Source organism: Saitoella complicata (genome assembly GCF_001661265.1).
Source record: "Saitoella complicata NRRL Y-17804 unplaced genomic scaffold SAICOscaffold_1, whole genome shotgun sequence".
In the NCBI taxonomy this organism is placed as follows: domain Eukaryota; kingdom Fungi; phylum Ascomycota; class Saitoellomycetes; order Saitoellales; family Saitoellaceae; genus Saitoella; species Saitoella complicata.
This window is the reverse complement of record NW_017566992.1, coordinates 1,357,746-1,376,629: the sequence shown is the minus strand read 5'-3', so window position 1 is coordinate 1,376,629 and position 18,884 is coordinate 1,357,746. Positions and strand designations below refer to the sequence as shown.

The 18,884-nt window shown below is 51.7% G+C and overlaps 8 protein-coding genes across 8 annotated transcripts; 4 read left to right on the top strand and 4 right to left on the bottom strand.

Moving 5' to 3' along the window:
- Nucleotides 1-8: 8 nt before the first annotated feature.
- SAICODRAFT_87468 (uncharacterized protein) lies at nucleotides 9-3,338 on the bottom strand (the record flags this gene model as incomplete). The annotated part of the gene is made up of 2 exons (XM_019171499.1): nucleotides 3,006-3,338; nucleotides 9-2,945 (listed from the first exon to the last, which is right to left on the bottom strand). The coding sequence occupies exons 1-2, from the start codon at nucleotides 3,207-3,209 to the stop codon at nucleotides 9-11; spliced, it is 3,141 nt and encodes a 1,046-aa protein (XP_019027687.1). The 5' UTR covers nucleotides 3,210-3,338.
- Nucleotides 3,339-3,427: 89 nt separating this feature from the next.
- On the top strand, nucleotides 3,428-4,902 carry SAICODRAFT_32931 (GPI-anchored wall transfer protein 1; the record flags this gene model as incomplete). Its single annotated transcript, XM_019168249.1, has 2 exons — nucleotides 3,428-3,535; nucleotides 3,586-4,902. The coding sequence occupies 2 exons, from the start codon at nucleotides 3,428-3,430 to the stop codon at nucleotides 4,900-4,902; spliced, it is 1,425 nt and encodes a 474-aa protein (XP_019027686.1).
- Nucleotides 4,718-6,762, bottom strand: SAICODRAFT_63548 (threonine dehydratase-like protein; the record flags this gene model as incomplete). Its single annotated transcript, XM_019169998.1, has 2 exons — nucleotides 4,718-6,568; nucleotides 6,600-6,762. 2 exons carry the CDS (start codon nucleotides 6,760-6,762, stop codon nucleotides 4,977-4,979), a joined length of 1,755 nt encoding a protein of 584 aa, XP_019027685.1. The 3' UTR covers nucleotides 4,718-4,976.
- A 1-nt stretch (nucleotide 6,763) lies between these two features.
- SAICODRAFT_87461 (putative VanZ domain protein) lies at nucleotides 6,764-7,614 on the top strand. The gene is made up of 4 exons (XM_019171498.1): nucleotides 6,764-6,814; nucleotides 6,861-6,937; nucleotides 6,986-7,116; nucleotides 7,172-7,614. The coding sequence occupies exons 1-4, from the start codon at nucleotides 6,777-6,779 to the stop codon at nucleotides 7,451-7,453; spliced, it is 528 nt and encodes a 175-aa protein (XP_019027684.1). The 5' UTR covers nucleotides 6,764-6,776; the 3' UTR covers nucleotides 7,454-7,614.
- Nucleotides 7,596-9,379, bottom strand: SAICODRAFT_87458 (chaperonin-containing T-complex eta subunit Cct7; the record flags this gene model as incomplete). Its single annotated transcript, XM_019171496.1, has 2 exons — nucleotides 9,309-9,379; nucleotides 7,596-9,251 (listed from the first exon to the last, which is right to left on the bottom strand). Exons 1-2 carry the CDS (start codon nucleotides 9,342-9,344, stop codon nucleotides 7,596-7,598), a joined length of 1,692 nt encoding a protein of 563 aa, XP_019027683.1. The 5' UTR covers nucleotides 9,345-9,379.
- Nucleotides 9,380-9,598: 219 nt separating this feature from the next.
- Nucleotides 9,599-10,521, top strand: SAICODRAFT_28647 (uncharacterized protein). The gene has a single exon (XM_019167192.1). The coding sequence runs from the start codon at nucleotides 9,623-9,625 to the stop codon at nucleotides 10,448-10,450; it is 828 nt and encodes a 275-aa protein (XP_019027682.1). The 5' UTR covers nucleotides 9,599-9,622; the 3' UTR covers nucleotides 10,451-10,521.
- Nucleotides 10,522-10,559: 38 nt separating this feature from the next.
- On the bottom strand, nucleotides 10,560-17,520 carry SAICODRAFT_110866 (DNA polymeras-like protein epsilon). The gene has a single exon (XM_019165315.1). The coding sequence runs from the start codon at nucleotides 17,335-17,337 to the stop codon at nucleotides 10,669-10,671; it is 6,669 nt and encodes a 2,222-aa protein (XP_019027681.1). The 5' UTR covers nucleotides 17,338-17,520; the 3' UTR covers nucleotides 10,560-10,668.
- Nucleotides 17,521-17,799: 279 nt separating this feature from the next.
- On the top strand, nucleotides 17,800-18,766 carry SAICODRAFT_63544 (ATP12-domain-containing protein). Its single transcript, XM_019169997.1, has 2 exons — nucleotides 17,800-17,858; nucleotides 17,915-18,766. Exons 1-2 carry the CDS (start codon nucleotides 17,816-17,818, stop codon nucleotides 18,658-18,660), a joined length of 789 nt encoding a protein of 262 aa, XP_019027680.1. The 5' UTR covers nucleotides 17,800-17,815; the 3' UTR covers nucleotides 18,661-18,766.
- The last annotated feature ends 118 nt before the right edge of the window (nucleotides 18,767-18,884 follow it).

Sequence of the window (18,884 nt, the reverse complement as noted above, 5' to 3'; positions counted from 1 at the left end):
AAAGATAACTATGGCGAAAACACATATGCCGACTGTCCATCAGAAGCCCTCGACTCAGAATGCTCCAGCTGCGGTATAGGCCCCAATCTCTTCTTTTTGTTATTCTTGCTTGCAAAAACGGAGGGTGCGGGCCTTTTCCGCGGCGAGGTGATCTTCCCGCTTGGTGGGAGCCTGGGCTTGGGTGGCTTCTTCTTCGGGGGAATGTCTTCGTCTTCCATGATGGCATCTTCGTCTGCGTACTCAAGACGAGAGAACAAGTACGGCTTGATGAGGCCAATCTGAAGTTGTGCCACCTCATAGGTGACGGGATCAAACGGCGGCGGCGGCTCGTACTGTTCCTCGACAGGTCGATTCGCACCGAACTGTGCCATCGGAAATCCATTCTGAGCACGTCCTTGCAACAGGTGCAACGGAACAGACAACGTAAACATGCCGAACTCCTTGTCCAGCCCCAGCTCGCGAAACCCAAAGAAATCGTCACCCAACTCCTCCGCGAAATCACCAGACACGAACTTCTCACTGTTGTCCTTGAACTGATTCTCACCCTCGGTGCCTTCGGTCCCAACAGGACGTAACTCCTTCACAAGGTAGTTCATAGCGCGCTTGTGTGTCTCTTCGAGCTTGATTCCACGACGCTCAACATCATCCTTGATGTAAGATTCCAACGCCTCAATGTCTGGAACACCCCCTTCTTGCAAAGCATGCATGATGATCTCGTCGTCCGTAAAGTCACGACTGCATGGTGCATCCATATAAGTTCGGATAACCTTCCCAATCCTGAACAGATAATCAGCCGCGATATCGGTCACTGCATCCAGCGCCAAAGGCTGGTACTCCTCGAAGCCAGCTTCATATAGCATCTTCCCAATAACTCTTTCCATGCCGAATCGTGCCAAATCATCCGACATCAGCGTATCCCGCGGTAACGCAGGTGGATCCGGATCCACCCTGTCAAAGCCCAGCGGGTCGTCGATATTGGTTTCGCGATGGTGGTTCGCATGAAATGCATTCTGCTGTTGCAACTGCTTGATGATCTGAAGTTTCGTGCACACTTTCCTGATTTTTCTCAACTCCAACACATTCGCGTCCATTCTCTTCAATACCTCTCCACCTGGTGGCTGAATCCTTGGATCAGCAGTTGAGATCTCGTCCGCTTCTTCGTCGTCTTCACCATCGTCCGCCAGCGCAGGAGATATGTCTGGTAAACCAGCCATGACCTGATACTCTGCCAGATACACCTCAGCATCAGCTTCTCCTTCGTCCTCCACACCGCTGAGTCCCCCCATTCCTTCTTCCGCCTCAAGGTTCAGTCCTAGATGCCTCATCTCCCACATGGAAAACCTCTGCATCGCTTTCCTGTCCCTTACAAGCGCTGGATAATCCTCGTTCAGTTTGCCATTCCTCAGAAGCTTATGTCGCTTACTACACAATCCCGCACGGCGTTTCTTGGTGAGTGACTTCCACATAAGAGAATCACTCCTGTCACCTTCGTCCGCTGGATCCGCCACCGCGGCGCCCAGTTCCTCCGATTGGGGTGCGTTGTCTATCTCCATCTGCGAATTCTCGAGGGCGGGATCAATTGGCGGGGTACCAGCTGAATGCCCGTTAACTCCATTCGTCAGAGCTTCAAGAGACGGTGGAGGAACCGAGCCTCCAAAGCTGTGTCGAGCGGGTATCCCAGGTCTTGTTTCAGTCCCAGTCATATGCTCATCCACCGGACTTCCTTCTCGATCGGCCGTCGTTTCCGCACTAGACTTCTTCTTCTTCTTCGTTGACTTGCCTCCAGCTGCCATCCTACTCGCTCTTACTTCAGGCTCAGGTTCAGCCTCGTTTTCTTCGTCTTGCGCAGCTTCTTCTGCTTCCACCTCAGCCCGATCTCGTACGGTGATGTCAGGAATCAGCGGAACAAGCGTATGCATTTTCTTTCTCATCGAGAGAGCATGCTTTCGCATGAAGTGGGCGGGGTCGGCGTTATATAGGAGGCAGTTGTTCCAGATCAACTCCAAGTCGTGTACAAACTCCTCCTTACTCTTATACTGCAAAGCCTTCAACTTCTTCATGACCGTGCCCAGATCCATAGGGTTCTTCACGATTGTGTGATAATCTGGGGCTTCACGCTTACTTACTCGGTTCAAGAACGGCGTTGAGTGTTCGGTGTAACCACGGAGCTCCAGAACGACGCGTTCGCAAGCCTCATAAAGTTCTTCCTGGCCAACTTTTTCTTCAGAAGCCCATTTCGATCTGTTCTTCCTGACTTCGGACAGGAGGTGACGCAATTCAGTATCGGACAACGTTAACGCTTCCCGTTTAGCATCGATAGCTGAAAGGAGATGCTTCAAACTGAGATTCGCGGCACCGAAATCACCTTTGATCCCTCTCCCAGATCCACTTGTACCGTCCCTGGCTCCATGCACGTCGACATCCGCATTCACTTGCCGATCAGATTCATCGAGCTTCGCTTGCTCGACCATCGTTCTCCGGTCGTGCTCTAGCGTATGATAAATCGTTGCCAGCGATGGTTTGTGAGATGTCGGCGTTGGTTGTATTGGGTCTGACGCCGGCTTACCTGAGCTTATTGTTTCGCTCGTTGCCGACGTCTGCGGTTCAGGGTCGTCGTAGTCCTCATCGTAATCATCATCGTCTCCTGCCCGTCTAGTAGGCGCGGGCGGCGTTGTCATCACAGCATCGCCCGAACCCGACGCGCCTACCGCTGAGGCATCAGCCCTTTCCTCTTCCTCAATAAGGAGCTCAATTTCAGGATCCATCTGACAGCATGTACGGTCCGTTGGGAAGAGTAGCGGTATTGACTGCTCATAAAGCAGACACCGCGCCCGAAACGCGGAGGTTAATGCGTCGAAAGCTGTGTCAAGGGCGTCGGGCGCGATCGTGTCAGAGCTTGGTGCTGATGGCGGTGGTTGCGAGGGCTCTGTAGGGTCGATTGAAGACTGCGCAATCAGATGTCAATAAGAAACCAAACGGCATGTAGAAGCCCGAGGATGGCATACACTCTCAACTTGTCCCTCGATGAACTTCTCCCACTTTGCCTCATCGTTCAAAGCCTCCAGCATAGACAATCGCTCCACATCAGACAGACTCTCATTCCACACGCCAGACTTCTCAACCTTGACCGCCAAACGGCGCAGGAAAGCTGGATCACCGTGTTCCCATTTGTGCTTTATGGTCGAGAAGGGGGCCTCGGAAAATGACATCGGGAGACAGTTGGAACGGTCAGCGCATACACGGCGGGATGGATGCGGTGGATCCCGATGGTTTAGACGGGGTTTCGAGCTGGCACGACTGCAAACTCGGTCGGTATTGTCCTCGGGGGTCGTACGTGGATGCAGGCCACCGACGTCGCGATGCAGGTGCCGCATTCGGCGCAGTTCAGTTCAACGTTACACCGACACCGACACCGAGGAAGCCAAGCATGGAGGCTTCAGCGCAACAGACTCACAAGGCTCTGAAAGAGGCATTCGTGTCGGACCTATCAGGGGGTGATATCTGGGAGATTAATCAAGTCACATTCACCGCCGTGGTACGTGTTCCCACGTTCTATTTCGCTATACTTGCTCACATTATTCTCAGTCAGCTTACGCACTCTGGGCCGCCCTTGACTCTCGAAAAGGTGTCTTCAAGAACTATGGCGTCTCAGAGTTCTTCCTCGAGTTTGGGATCAATTGCCTCGGGCTGTTACTGGCAATCACGCTCTACGCCGACAACCCCATCGCCCTAAACCTTGCCCTCCTTATCCCAGCAGCCATTCTCCTGCTCACAACACCGGATGAATCTCCCAGAAAGTCAAAATCAGCAAAGCCTGCAGCAACCAAAACCCAGTCCGCGGAGAATGCGAAGCGAAAACCCTTCCTCACGGCTTACCGCGGTGGAATGATGCTCATCACGACCCTAGCCATCCTCGCAGTCGACTTTCCCCTTTTCCCCCGCCGCTTCGCAAAAGTCGAGACATGGGGTACATCCCTCATGGACATGGGCGTCGGTTCATTTGTCTTTTCCTCAGGCCTGGTATCGTCTCTTCCCAGCGGTTCTCTGAGTGTGAGACTACGCAAGGCACTCAGGGTAGCTGGACCGATGTTGATCCTAGGAGGAATCAGATGCGCTGTAACGAAAGCGATCGGGTACCAGGAACATGTCACAGAATACGGTGTCCACTGGAATTTTTTCATGACCCTCGGCTTCCTCCCGCCGTTCTTGGCTATTCTGGCACCGCCCATTAGTGTCCTTACACCCACCGTTTCCGCAATCTTGATTGGAGTCGTATACGAGTATGCTCTTGACAAGATGAAGTTATCCGCTTGGGTATTGACTGCCCCACGCGTTGACGTCCTCAGTCAGAATAAAGAAGGTATCTGCTCCTTCATCGGGTATTTCGCCATCTTCCTCGCTGGTCTCGGTACAGGCAACCAGATTCGTCCACGTTCCACTGCCACTCCGGTCCAGAGCAGTCGCGCCAAGCTCCTTCGCACATTGGCTTTCTCGTGCGTAGCTTGGTCCGCGGCGACGTATTTCGCCATTGCTCCTCGCTCATTGTACGGCCTCGATCTTCAGGTCTCACGAAGGATGGCAAACCTACCATACATCCTCTGGGTTCTGGCTTACAACACCTTCTTCCTTCTGTTCTACCTGGGAGTGGAGTGCCTCTTTTTCACCTCAACACCAAGCACCGCTTCGCGCTCATATGCCGTACCGAGGGTTTTGCACGCCATCAACTTGAACGGCCTCGCGATCTTCCTGCTGGCCAACTTACTCACGGGATTGGTAAACATGTCGTTCAACACGCTAGAAATGGGACGCGTCCAGAGCTTCGGGGTTCTGGCAGGGTACTGCGGAGTTCTCGCAACCATCGCTATTCTCCTCGACGCCCGGGGCATCAGAATAAAGCTGTAACAAGCACTCTAGACATATTAAAATGCAATCTTTTTCATTTTATTCGTCTAGCGTACAGTCCCTCGCCCCTCCCCCTATGCCCTCATAAACCTAGTGTATACCTCATTCTCCGTCTCATCAACGAACGGATACCCAAGCCCCACCAAAAACGTCTCAAACGCCTCCCTCTCCCCCGGCGCAACCTGAATCCCCGCCAAGATCTTCCCAACATCACTCCCATGGTTCCGATAATGAAACAACGAGATATTCCAACCACTCTTCAACCCTTTCAAAAACTTGCTCAAAGCGCCCGGACGCTCCGGGAACTCGAAGCGGTAGAGACGTTCGTGTGATACGGAAGCGCGGCCGCCGACGAGGTACCTGGCGTGTGATTTTGCCATCTCGTTGTCGGAGATATCGGAGGCTTCCATCCCCTCCTCCGCCAATCTCGAAATGATCTCTGGGACTTCCTGTGCGCGGTCGGTAACAGTAAACGAGATATAAATATGTGCTCTCTCCGAATCCGAATAACGGTAGGAAAATTCGGTAACAGCACGCGGCTCGATGACGGAGTGCAACTTGCCGAACGCTCCGGGTTTTTCGGGAATGGTGACGGACATGAAACACTCCTTTTGCTCACCCAATTGTGCGCGTTCAGCGATGAAGCGTAACCTGTCAAAGTTCATGTTCGCACCTGACAATACCGCGACGTAGTTCTTGTTCTCGTTCTTTGGTGGTTTGGCCGCGACGTACTTTTTCAAGCCAGCAACCGACAACGCACCCGCCGGCTCAAGAATAGATCTCGTATCCTCAAACACATCTTTAATGGCCGCACAAATCTCATCCGTGCTTACCAAGACCATCTCATCCACGAAGTCACGACACAACCTAAACGTCTCCTCACCCACGATCTTCACCGCCGCTCCATCCGCAAACAACCCAACCTCCTTCAACATATGTCTCTTCCCCTCCCCCAAGGACTTGGTCATCGCATCCGCATCATATGTCTCCACACCAACGATCTTAACCCACGGCGCAACACGCTTCAAATACGCCGCGATACCGGCAATCAGTCCACCACCACCAACACAACAAAACACCGCCTCCAAATCCTCGAGTCGGCCGAGCTTGACTTGACGGAGGATCTCGACGGCTACGGTACCTTGCCCGGCAATAACGTATGGGTCGTCGTAAGGTGGGATGTTGATCAACCCATGTTTCTCCTCAAGACGTGCACACTCAGCCTTCGCAGCATCGAAATCTTCACCGTGCAAAACAACCTTCGATCCCAACCTCGTGACATTCGAATGCTTAATCGCAGGCGTAGCGACAGGCATCACAATCGTCGCCGGAATCTGGAGTTGCCGCGCAGAATACGCTACACCCTGTGCGTGGTTTCCGGCAGAACACGCGACCACTCCTCTCCATCTCTCTTCCTCGTCGAGGTGTGCCATACGGTTATACGCTCCACGGATCTTGAAACTGAAGACCGGGGTGAGATCTTCGCGTTTGAGCATGACCTTACATCCTAATCTCCCGGAAAGCTTGACACCGTGAGTAAGAGGCGTCTCATCAATGATGTCGTAAACTCTCGACGTAAGGATCAACCTGAGATAATCCGGAGTCCCGTCGGGGAGGAGGAGGTGTGCAGGAACATGAGGGTGTGCGTGGAGTGTCTGCTGCGATGCTGAGGAAGAGGCGAGGAGGCCGTCGGTGACGGGGTTTGCGGGACTCGTGGCCACAAGACCGTTCGATTGGGTCATTCTTGACGGGATCTGGGAATTCTCGATACCGGCGAAGTTCGTTGTGCTTGTCGCTCTCGGCGGTCTCACGGAATTTTGGGTTTGTGCAGGGGCAGCATGAGTCAACGTTACACGCCATACCTGCCGTAAACGATGAGAATCAGGATTCCATTTGCTGTGTCATTTCTTTGGTATGTCACCCTCTTTTTATGTCGACTCATACTAACACCTCGACAGCCAGCTTCCAATAGCAGCATGGCTAGGTTTGGCACCCAGCCTCAACATCTCAAACGACAAAGTCCTCCACTTCTTCGGTACCTCCTATCCTCTCCAACCCAAACACCATCCTAATCTTTCTCCAGTCTTCTTCATCCTCACCACTAACTTCTACTGGATCGTCGACACCACACGACGACGCGTAACGCACGCAACAGCTCTCGTCTGCGTCCTCGGCGCCGGCGTGGGAAGCGAGTTCTTGCAAGGGTTGTTGCCGGTAAACTGTATGTCTCCAGTTCGTGAGGCAATCGCTGATATACTCTTTACTCAAGTATCGTGATTTTGATTACTTTGATATCGCTGCAAACGTCGCTGGCTCGGGACTGGCCCTCCTTCTGTCGTCATGGTACCACAAACGTATGCTGGAGAGGAAGAGAATGGCCAAGTATGGAGCCGTACCAACTACGGATGATCACGAAAACCGAGACCTCGAACTCGGCGAGACACCCAGCTCCGGATCGCTGATCAGTCAAGAAGAGGGAGTAGTCTCCTTCGACGAGGAAACGGGAGTCTCAGATGAACCGACAACAGTCCCACCAACAGACACGAAGTAAAAGTGCTCGTGTTTCCAAATAGTCTATTATTCTTTTTGATTTGGATACCTCACCCCGCTCCCTGAGCCCTGAGCGGCAACAAATACCCTTTCCACTGCGCTACCTACTTTACATTTCTCCAAAACTCCCCTAGACCTTCTCCTTAACGCCTAGGCATACCCCGTCCACGACCCCTCATCGCCCGTGCAGCAGCTCCTTGTGGCAGAGCACCAGGCATACCCCCCGCACCAGGCTGCTGATTCTGCTGACTCTTAATCGTCTCATCCACACTCAACACTAACGTCGCCGCCTCCGTCGCAGAGCTAAGAGCATTCGTAACCAATGACGCAGGCTCCCACACAAACTTCTCCAAATTATCCGCAATACCCTCACTGTCAATATCGACACCAGCCCACATATCACCACGCGCGTGTCGCATTCTCAACTTATTGAGGATATCGGTCGCGTCAAATCCAGCGTTATCGCAGAGTTGGCGAGGAATAACTTCGAGGGCACGAGCGAAGGCGCCGATGATGAGTTGTTGTTTTCCGGGGATTGTTCGTGAGTATTCGCGGAGGTATTTGGAAAGTTCCATTTCGATTGCGCCACCGCCGGCGACGACGGTATTGTTCTTGATTGCGCGCTTGACGATCATGATGGCATCGTGTAGTGAGCGCTCGACTTCGGCGATGAATTGCTCGGCACCACCTCTCAGGACCAAAGTACAGGTCTTTGCGGCGGAGCAGCCCTCGAAGATGTTGAATCGCTCACCACCGATTTGCTTCTCCTCGAAGGTATCACAGGTTCCGAGGTGCTCGGGAAGAATGTCGGAGCAGGTAGCCTGAACAGATCCACCGACAGCCTTGACAACGCGGTTCAAGTCATCAGCAGCTACGCGACCAGCACAGAAAATACCACGGTCAGCGAAGTACTGTGTGGCCAAATCACCGATAGGAAGCTTCGACAAAATAACTTGAGCACCAGTCTTCACCAACGCCTCGAGCTTCTGGAAGATAATCTGCCACTCGGCATCGACAATTGCCTGGTACTCCGAGACCTGCTCGACACGAACCTCAGCATTGTCCTTCTCAGCCTTCAACTCCAACTCGACGTTCAAACACACAATCTTGGGGTTCTTGAATGATTTCGGTTGCTGCTCGAAACCGGCGTATGAGAAGGTCTTCTTAAACGCAACACCATTGACGAAAAGGGAGTCCTCCATAGCGCCACCAGGCACTCTCTTAATACCAATAAGCTTGTGATCCAACTCCTCCTGATCCAGCGACAAAACAGCCTCAACAACCATCTTGGTGAAGAACTTGTCGTTAGAGTGCACCAACTTGGATGACATAGCAGTAGACGCACACTTCATCAACAACTCACGGAACTCGACTTCGTCTTTACGATCGATCTTGACAGCGATTTCCTTGACTTTGTTGACTGCCAACTGACACGCCTTGCGGTATCCCTTGATGAGGATATGTGGGCTAACACCCTCCTCCACAAAGCCCTTGATCTCCTTCAACAACTCTCCGGCGATGACGACAACTGAAGTAGTACCATCTCCGACCTCGGCATCCTGTGCTCTTGCGATGTCGACCAAGATCTTCGCTGCGGGGTGAACGATATCGAGAAGCTTCATGATTGTCGCACCGTCGTTGGAAATAGTGACCTCGCCCTTACCATCAACCATGAGCTTATCGGAGCCCAAAGGTCCAAGTGTAGTTCTGAGAGTATCCTGGACGGCAAGACATGCGTTGATGTTGTTGATAAGCTGACCACGACCCTGAGAGTCCTCGGTTCCCTCTTTCAAAAGGATCTACGACAGCGAAGGATTAGTAACACGCAAGACGAACAATTGAGGAAGAGAACGCACGATTGTAGGCTGCATCTGTCCACCGAATGAAGCCATGGTGTCGTTGATGGAGAACTGTTCGAGGGGTTTGTATTACGACGTCGCACTGTTGCTGCGAGTACCGAGGACGCGCCTAGCAAGGAACACTACGCGAACCATTCTCCTTCGTAGGAGGGATCAAGAGGTATCTATAAGTACAGAATGGATTGTTTCAAGTATATCTACCAATCGAGAGATCCCTCTGATTATTGCCCTTCCCCGACTGCAGGTCGTTGCACCCCGGATGCACAGCCAAAAAGTTCGAACAGCGCTGGACAAAACACCTCTCGATCAAGATGTCCATGTCTGTGACAAGAACGACCGCTGTCGCGAGACGGTTGCCATCTCTCTGCAGATGCTACTCAATCCCTAAACGCGAGGACCTCCCCGAATCCAAGAGACCGCCCAAGTTTCAGTACAAGGAACAATACTGGCCACCCGTCAAAGTCCTCGAAACAAACACCAAGGAACCTATAAAGCCCAAGCCGATGCGTACGCCCGAGCAGCGTCGCGCAGCCGAGATGGCAGACCTGCGAAGAAAATACTTGAGGGAAGCTGTCCTCGCTCACGAGGAGGTGGTCGAAATTGAGATCGAGGAGAAAAAGGCAGTCGAGGAGAAGCGTGCTGCGTATTTGGAGGCGAAGCGGAACGCGCCTCTTGCACAAGACGAAGTTCTCACTCTTCCCACGATCGCCACCCTCTTGAACGACATCCGCCCAATAGACAACCCCGCCGCAGACGCGAGGCATGCAGCCAAGAAGATCCGCAACCGCGAAGCTGCCGAGGCTGATAAGGAAGAGGAGGTCCTCCAGAATCTGTTGGATCTCTACCACGCCTCCGAGACATTCATTGTTAACGAGGAGCAATTGAGCGCAGCCCTCGACAAAGCCTTCGACGAGGCGCTCAGCGCTCCTAAGGGCTTATCGTACGCATTGCGTTTGGAGGACCTCGAACGCCGTCAACAGAACATCGTATCACACGGCACGGAATCTCAGAAGTGGTCGCAAGCTAAGGATCTTTTGATGGGTACTGCTGGTGGAGGTAAGGTTGGTGTTGTTGGTGTTCAGGCTATTTTGGCAGAGAAGCAAGCACAGAGGGAGGCTCAGGAGTTCATTGCAAAATAGAATACGTGGAACATATCAAATGAAGTGTACGGTCAGGGTCAGATGGGATGGACCGCAAGGGCATCACGGGTCCGTGTCTATCGAATTGAACATGCATGTTGCAACTACACCCTGAATCATCCGTGTACATCAACCAAAACTCCGCACAAGTCCGTTATATGATAGGTATATCCGTACCTGTAGTTACTCTAATTTTCAAAACATGCAAATGACTATCGCTAATGCGCATGTGCGAACCCAGCGAGCTCAGAAAGCTCCTCGACTTGGTTTGCCAACATCTCCAACTTGTAAAAACTAGCCACATTCTCATATACCTTCACCCTCTTCAACAAATTCGCCTTTGACATCGTGGGAACCCACTCTCCAGAACACGCGCAATGCTTGCGGATGTTCTCGATTCTGGACTGCTTGCATTTCGCACAACGCAGATCCTGAAGCTGGTAAGTCGTGAAACTCTGGTGTAAATCCGCGATCATCTGCTCTTCCAGCGCGAGACGGTCGTACTCGCTATGACATTCGGCACATGTCCACGCGTGAATGTTTCCGTCCTCCGACTCGTCAATGCTAGCCATCAATTCCTCGTCTCGGCAGAAATCAAGATCACGAGAGTAACTGCAGCGAACACAAGTGACATGCCTGAATTTAAGAGTCTCACTGGGATTCAAGAACGTAGCTTCGTTACTGAACTCACGAACATCGAGGAGAGCAAGGAGTTCCTTACGAAGCATTCGCACTTCGAGAACGATGTCCTTCGCTAGACCATAAACAGCACTCAGGAACTTGACAAGCTCAAGGGTAGGGTTAGTGAGGTCCAGGTGGGAACCTGGCAGCGCCGGGAATGAGAACATTGGTAGCAACTCCGGGTCCATCATAGCATCAAGCTGACTACGGTACAGCTGACCAACGCGCTTCTTCAACGGTTTGGTGAAATGACGTGCCAAGACACCCTGTCCAAGCGCTGGCTTTTCTTCGTCGTTTTGTCCACGCCATTGTGTAAGGTTCGACTGATCAGATTTGCATTGGTGCATATGCCTGATGAACTCCACAACCCAGTGTGAAAAGTCCTCCTGCATTGCAGGAGGCAAAAAGCTCTTGATATGCCAGTGCAAGACAGTATTGTAGGAAGCGCCTTGCGTAGTCATCACCGCAACTTGATCCGCGGGACAAGAGATACCACCATAGTTCACGTCGTCCATCCATAAAAGATAATCCCAGAACTCCTTCTTGACAAGGTCCAGGAAGTGGAACATAGGCTTAGTCTTGATAGCTTTGACGACGTAATCAGCGTACGCCCAGGCGTTTCCGACGGTGGGCTTGCTTGTCTGAATAATGATGCGGTTCATGTCTGCAAACACAACCTTGGATCCAACACGGCGCAGCTCGGCCAATAGCTGAAGGAATGCCTTCTTGGTGATGGCGTGGATATGATGACGCAGAGCTGGGTCGTGCAAGCAAGATTCGGTGCTCTGAATCCACCTGAAAAGATGCTGGACCATGAGGTCTGCGTGATGGATGCCAGAGACTGCTTCTTCACGCCATGTCCTGACCATGTCCTTCAACACGAGAAGTGACGCGGACGAAAAGCTGTTTTCACTAAGGTTGCCGGTCGACTCGCCCTGGTCATCTTTATTCTCTCCGTCACCCATCATACCGAAACTACCAGAGTCGGCACCCTCAAGGTCGTTGATGATAGCAGACGTGAGAATTGTGTTGACAACAAGGTTACGCACATCAAACTCAACGCAAACGGTTGAGTAAGCACCCGGTGAGTTGACCTCAACGATGCTGGTTGGCTCCGTCGCGAGAAGAGCGTCATCTTGTTCAGAACCCCCCAAGTCTGCCTTGGGACCAGACGACCACCACAAGACCACGTCGTGCTGCTTGAGTCTTCGTGCGTACAAGATGTCTGTCAAGAATCTGACCTCATCTGCCTCGAAGTCACACAGAGGGACACTACCATAACGCGCCAGACTGACGCGGTGAGAAACCCATTCAGCCATGATCAGCCACTGTCCTATCAACCGCTTTGCAACAACTGACTGCCATCCAAGAGGGGGTAGAGTGTTTGAATTGCTTGGACCTTGAAAGCTCATAACGGGATACTTTTCAATATCAGGCAAATGACTTGCCAGTTGTTCTTTGTCCCTGGGATCCATGATCAAGACCGTCGAAGCGCTCTTTTCGATATTTGCTTCATAACGTTTGATCGCATCCGAGATGGCCTTCATGGCCTTTTTCTTTGTTTTGGTCAACGTAACAGTAAAGTCGATGGTTTCAGGATACTCGAATGCCTGCTCTGCATCGACCTGGGACTTCTTTGCAAGAATATCGGAGTAGATCTTCTCCATGTTAGGCATTTGCTGGCCTTGGCGACCACCGTCGTAGACGACGACATGTGCCGAGTTGTGAATGGACGAGAAGAGCGCAAGGACCTGCCTGTCGCCGTCATTGACATTGTAGAGGTAAAGGTACTGCAGGGGAAGTCCCTCCAAGTAAGTCGTCGCTCTGTCATCAGGTTTCAGGTTGGCCAAATGGAATCCTGTAGCTAAGCCAGCGCTCAACGATCCTTCGATGCTCGTGTTTAAGTTGCAACGAGCACCAATGCGAAGCAAAGCCCTGACCTTCGGCGTTACCTTGGTCTCGTACACTCCTTCGACAGAAGGATGGGTAAGCAAAGTGTTCAACTTCGACTTGTACTCAAGGTAGGTATCCTCAGACATCTCGAGCTCGAAAAGGCCGACAGATGGATGCCCATTAGGCAAAGTATGCGAAACCTTTGTGACCCTGCATCCAGGAATTTCAACGTTTGGTAAATCCTCGGACTTGAGGTTGACGTAGAAACGGCGAGGCACGTTGATCTTGACATTGTGCATACCGCCCTCGATGAGAACACAAGCAGCAAGCTGACCAGGAGTGTTGCTCTCGCGCAACTGCAAGATCTGCCACGGCCGCGTAAAGATCATACCCGCTTGATCACGGAACATGCCTGACAAACCACCAGCCGCAGCATGATCCTGCTTGCCGAACAAATGCCTTCTTCTCTGGCGCGCAACACGCTGAAGCTTCCACTTCTGCTTCTGGTACTTCAACCATGCAGAGTAATCCTGCGATGGATCTGGCATGACCGGAGGCAAACTGGCAAAAGGGTCGTCGTCCTCTTCCCTCTCGTGAGCCGTCTTGCGCTTGACTACAACACGACCCTGCTTCAACGGCTTCACAAGACCTTGAGTAGAGCTTCCTCCGAAGTCCTCGAGATCAACACCCGAGTCGCCGTTGCTGTTGGTCGGGGATGTAGGCGCCTTCTTACTGAACATGTTCGTGATGTTCTGCTGCTTGAACCTATCCGCTTTCGCAGCCAAACGGCGCTGCAACCATTCTGGGTGAGCGACACGAGGAACGGGGTTCTCGACCTTCTGCAGGGCAGCAGGAATGGAGATGAGCTTTTGAATGACTGAACCGAAACGCTCGAGGTAGTATCCCCAGTCAAGTATACTCCTCAAATCAAAGTCGGTCAAGCTTGCATCTTTAAGCCACTTCCTCAAGAAATGTGTCTTCACCGACTCCTCGGACGAGAAGATAGCAATGGGGACAGCTCGCTCCGTAACAGGCGCATCTTTCGGCTTTGAAGAGATAATATACTTACAGGCCAATCCCTTATCCTTAACCATCTGTTCACCCAAGAACTCACCCAAACGCCTAGCGGTCGTGATGGATGTAGACTTCTGCTTGCCGTACTCCTCCAGCGTTTTGGACATGGATCGGTTTTCACAAATGAGGTTTACCAACTCCTCATCAGCGAGAGTGACACCCTTGCTGTCGAGCACATCCAACCACCTATTTGCGATCTTCGCAACAGCGGCATAACACTCTTCCCTTGTTTCGCCTTCCAAGAAAACCTTAAACAATTGCTTCTGAAAGATCTTGATAAGCTGTAGCTCACCACGACGCTTAAGCTCAAACCCCTTCAATTCAGCTAAAGACCCGTTGTCGTTGAAAACAGCATATCTCTTCTTCAAGTTCTTGTCCTCCTCCTTAGAGGTCGGCAGCATCATCGCACGGTACGGTCCATCAACTTCGAAGAAGATACTGTTCTCACTTGAGGTCTTGTACTCGTAGGTATTGGGGTTAACGAGATCTTGGTAAGCATGGTTGGTGAACTTGGCGTGCACGAGATGGTTAAGCATCGAACAGGGATAAGACAAATTCAACTTCTTCCCGTTCTTCATCGTGAAGACGAAATCTTCAGGGAAGGTCTTGGGGAAGATACACCAGATACCATCCGTATCCAACTCCAAGGGCCTTCCTACTCTCTCGATGATCTTGCGTGCCATCTGAATGATAGTAGCACCAGTCAAACACGTAACACCAGCCATCTCCATGGAATACCATCGAGAACCCTTTCTCATGACGTACCCGTAAAAGGAGTTCAGAATGACCTTGTGAGCCAACTGCAGAGAGTCATACAAGATAACCATCTTGCCTGCCTCGTCAACAGCACCCGCGTCGCCAGCCTTCTTGAAGTCACCAACCTTCCCCTTCCACTGCTTCTGAAGCCCCTTGTAATCATATCGACGATCACGGAAACTCTTCACAGTATCGATGTAGAAGGGGTTCTCCCTCTGACAAACAATGACTTCCCGATTGATAGTCTTCGTATCGTGAATTTTGTGGTAGACCTTCCTACAGTAGTCAGACAATCTCTTCTGGATCTGGTTGCTCTGCTCAGCCGCCGAGAGGTCATCCCACGTTCTCTGTGCTGACCCGGAATATCTTCCAGGAAACAACTCGTTCTGCAGCGCACGCTGAATCATGTTGAACTCATCCCTCTTCGCCGGAAAGTACTCACCACGCCAAGCCCAAGTCATCCTCCGATCACAGTTCTTTCCCGGAACATTGAAATCACACGCCGCGCAGTTACTCTCATCCATCATCGAATCAGGCTGAAGACGATTCGTAATCATGATGTTGGGGTACATGGACGCGACATCCAAATGGTAAATGGTAGGCTTCTCCTTCCTCTTGGGATTGTCCCTTAACTCCCTCAACCCACTTGCGATTTGTTCCCGAACTTCGTCGTAATTGGTGATATCCTCCAACTTCTTCTTCTCCTCCACCTCAATCGTAAATTTCAGCGCCGCATCCAAATCACCGAGCAACTCATCACATGCCGTGGGATCAATCTCGAATTCTTCAGGGATATCACTCCTAAAAACACCAGCCTCGAGAGACTCAACGTGTCCACCGACATACGTCTCACTCTCCAGCAAATGCCCATCATAATGCTTTCCATGCTCCTCCAAATGCTTGTTCGGCAGAATAATACCCTTCTGGTACGCCTCAACCATGAGCAACATCTCACACAACGTACCCGTTCCCTTTCGTAGGACATCATCCGGATTCAACGGAATGATGTTACAGAGCGAGAAAATGAAAGGATGCACGTACTTCATGTACAGATAATACGTCGCAACAGCATCGGAAACGGAGTACTGTGCCAACACCTGCGGCTGTTCGCTCGCATACGGCGTCATCAACTCCGGATCCAACTCGTCGGGGTCATAACCCAGCTTCGCAGCAGTAACGGCTTTCAAACCCTGACTTCCCTGCGGGAGGTATGAATCACGTTTCACCCACCTAAAACAATCCATATGCGCACAATAGTTCGACTTGTACTCCTCCTCACTGTCCTTCTGGAACCCGATCTCGTTGTACATGCTGATCCCATGAAACGCCGCCCTTGTCTCAACAAATGGCCAATCGAAGAAATCTCCGTTGAAGGTCGCGATAACAGTGGGCTTCACATCCTGGATATGCTCAAAGAAGCGCATAATCAGGCTCCTCTCATCCGGCTCATTGAAGATAATGAACGGGCCTTCGAACTCAGGTTTGGGTGTGTAGTCGAAATCCCCGATATCCTGCGACACGATCTCCCTATTCGTGATGAGATATCCCTGTCCATCAATCATGTACGAAATCATCATTATACAATCCGTCGCCGCATCGGGGAACTTGAGCGGCAACTTCGTCGTCTCGATATCGAATGCCAACACCACTGGTTCAGCACGCTTCACACGTTCTGGAATATCCGTGATGTTGATCACCCCAGCTTTCGCTTCGACTGTGTACCACTTTCCCACTCGAATATCTTTGTCGATGGCGACACGGACGTGGTAGGGAACGTCCCATTCGCGGAGATCGACGATGTTGTCCGCGGCGTCCATGACGTTGGTCTGTTTGTTGTGATATGGCTTTTCGTCGAGGTCGAGATTGAGGGAGGCGTTGACGACTTCGGTGTATGCGTCCAAGGCGTCCATCTTCTTCCTATTTGACTCTGCGATCGGTGCTAGAACTTTCTTGACTTGGTATAGGTCGTTCGTGTTGGCGAACGTCAGCTTGATGAACGTTCTTCGATACCCCGTCAGATGGTTCGGCATCCTCAAATCCTCCTTCTGCACCCTCGAAATCTTCAAAATCAACCCCTCGAACGCCCTCCTCAAATACTCCTCCACCTCCCCCTCCGTGCCAACCTTACACGCAACAAACAAATACGGATCATACTGAACACTCGCCTTGAACGAATCCCCATCGTCGCCCAAGAAGTAGTAATCCATCGCTGCTTTGCCGTCGTCCATTGTCGTTTGGTGCATATTAATCAACCATCCAACCCTCTTCGGACCAGCCTCATACTTCTCAAAACCCATCCTACCATCGATCTCGCTCGCTAGTTTTGTTGCTTCGGCTTTTTCGTCGATGTTTGTGGCTTCGCTGGGTAGGACGCTTTGTGCGGTTTTGGGGCGGTAAGAGCGTTTGCCACCTGTGTTGCCTCGGCTTCCAGAACGACCGGAGGAGGAGGTGAGGCCGAAGACCTTTTGTTGAGGACCTGGCATTGTGGTCGTGTGTGTTCACCGGGACCGCGTTGTCGGTGGTGTTGTGGTCGGTGTACAGAAAGAAGGAAATCAAAAACTGCTGAACGATAACAAACTGATAAAAATCCTGACAATGATCCGATTCAATAACTTCCAGCACAGCTGGACTCCCTTGGTATATTGGTTGGTAGGCCTTTGTTTTCCCGGCGTCGAGGAATCGCGTGTTTTGACGCGTCGAATTCACTTCTCCCAATTTGGACGTAATGAATTCGAAGGACTCCTTAATTAACACAACAACCAAACGCGAATTAAAGGAAATCGAAAACTGGTGAACTACTCCATCGTCATGTATTCCGTCAGATCATTGGCCAGGCTGTCGACAGTGAGGACCATTCGTCCGTGTTCGATTGCCTTCAGGAGGATCCATGCGTCGGTGCCAGGGAGGATGGCGGAGGCCTTGCCGAATCAGCCTTCCCAGACCAAGTTGGTGGAGAAGACTATGAAGCGCTTCTGGAAAACCGTCAATGTGGTTTCTGTAGAAGGTACATATCATTCCCCTCCAGTAATGAAAACTCTCGTCTAATGTTCTTCTCCACAGATGGCTACAACGTCAACCTTGATTCGCGCCCCCTCAAGACCCCCTCCGGTACACGCCTCGTCGTCCCCCACAACAAACCCCACCTCGCCTACCTCATCGCTGCAGAATGGAACTCCCTCCCCACAGCCTCAATCCGTCAGCACTCCCTCCCCCTAACCTCTCTTGTCGGCAGATATACCGACTACTTCGACCCCGCCACTGCAAAAGACGTAACGAAGGGCCGCTCGGAGGCAATCAGGGATTTGATGAGATATATTGACACAGACACCCTCGTTATTTGGGCCGAGTCACGTCAAAAGCGGTTGCTTGAGTTACAGAAGGAGCATTGGACACCGTTGATTAAGGAGGCTGAGGAGTACCTCACCAAGCATGCCGCAACCAGCAACCTCCTCAAAGACACCGACTCCGTCAAGATGTCAGTCCTGGAAGGTGATGCAGGCATCATTGGCCATCGCCAACCCCTCCTCACCAAATCCATCGCACAACATTACGTCGAGTCCCTCCTCCCCTGGGAGCTGGCCGCGTTTGAGCGTACAGTCCTCCACACCAAGTCTTTCCTCCTCGGAATTCTTATGGTCGGACGTCCACGGGCAATTGGTGTTAAGGATTGTGCTAGGGTGGCTACGTTGGAGGTTGAGGAGCAGACGAGGGTTTGGGGAGAGGTTGAGGATACGCATGATGTAGAGAAGGCCGATGCGTTGAGGACGCTTGGGTCTGTTGCTGTGTTGTTGGATGTTCAGGCATAGCTGAAATGAGTTTGTTTGGGCGGAAGTGTAGGATACCAGGATGAGAACTCAAAGAAAGGAAAAGCATGCATTGCCCTACGCGTAGTAAATCTTGTTATCAATTCACTACATAAACTATAGTAAACAGCGACCGCAAAAAACAGGCATCGGTGTAGACGTACCATCCTGAACTTCCAAGTGATCGAGAGACAGCGGGCGTGGATCAGGGAGCGTGGATCAGTAAG

Bases quoted from the DNA above. Each gene is read 5' to 3' on its own strand.
- SAICODRAFT_87461 (XM_019171498.1), top strand. From the start codon at position 6,777: ATGAGAATCAGGATTCCATTTGCTGTGTCATTTCTTTG. The intron at 6,815-6,860 runs GTATGTCACCCT...ACACCTCGACAG, and splicing joins TTTGCTGTGTCATTTCTTTG to CCAGCTTCCAATAGCAGCAT. The intron at 6,938-6,985 runs GTACCTCCTATC...ATCTTTCTCCAG, and splicing joins CAAAGTCCTCCACTTCTTCG to TCTTCTTCATCCTCACCACT.
- SAICODRAFT_28647 (XM_019167192.1), top strand. From the start codon at position 9,623: ATGTCCATGTCTGTGACAAGAACGACCGCTGTCGCGAGACGGTTGCCA.
- SAICODRAFT_110866 (XM_019165315.1), bottom strand. From the start codon at position 17,337: ATGCCAGGTCCTCAACAAAAGGTCTTCGGCCTCACCTCCTCCTCCGGT.
- SAICODRAFT_63544 (XM_019169997.1), top strand. From the start codon at position 17,816: ATGAAGCGCTTCTGGAAAACCGTCAATGTGGTTTCTGTAGAAG. The intron at 17,859-17,914 runs GTACATATCATT...TCTTCTCCACAG, and splicing joins CAATGTGGTTTCTGTAGAAG to ATGGCTACAACGTCAACCTT.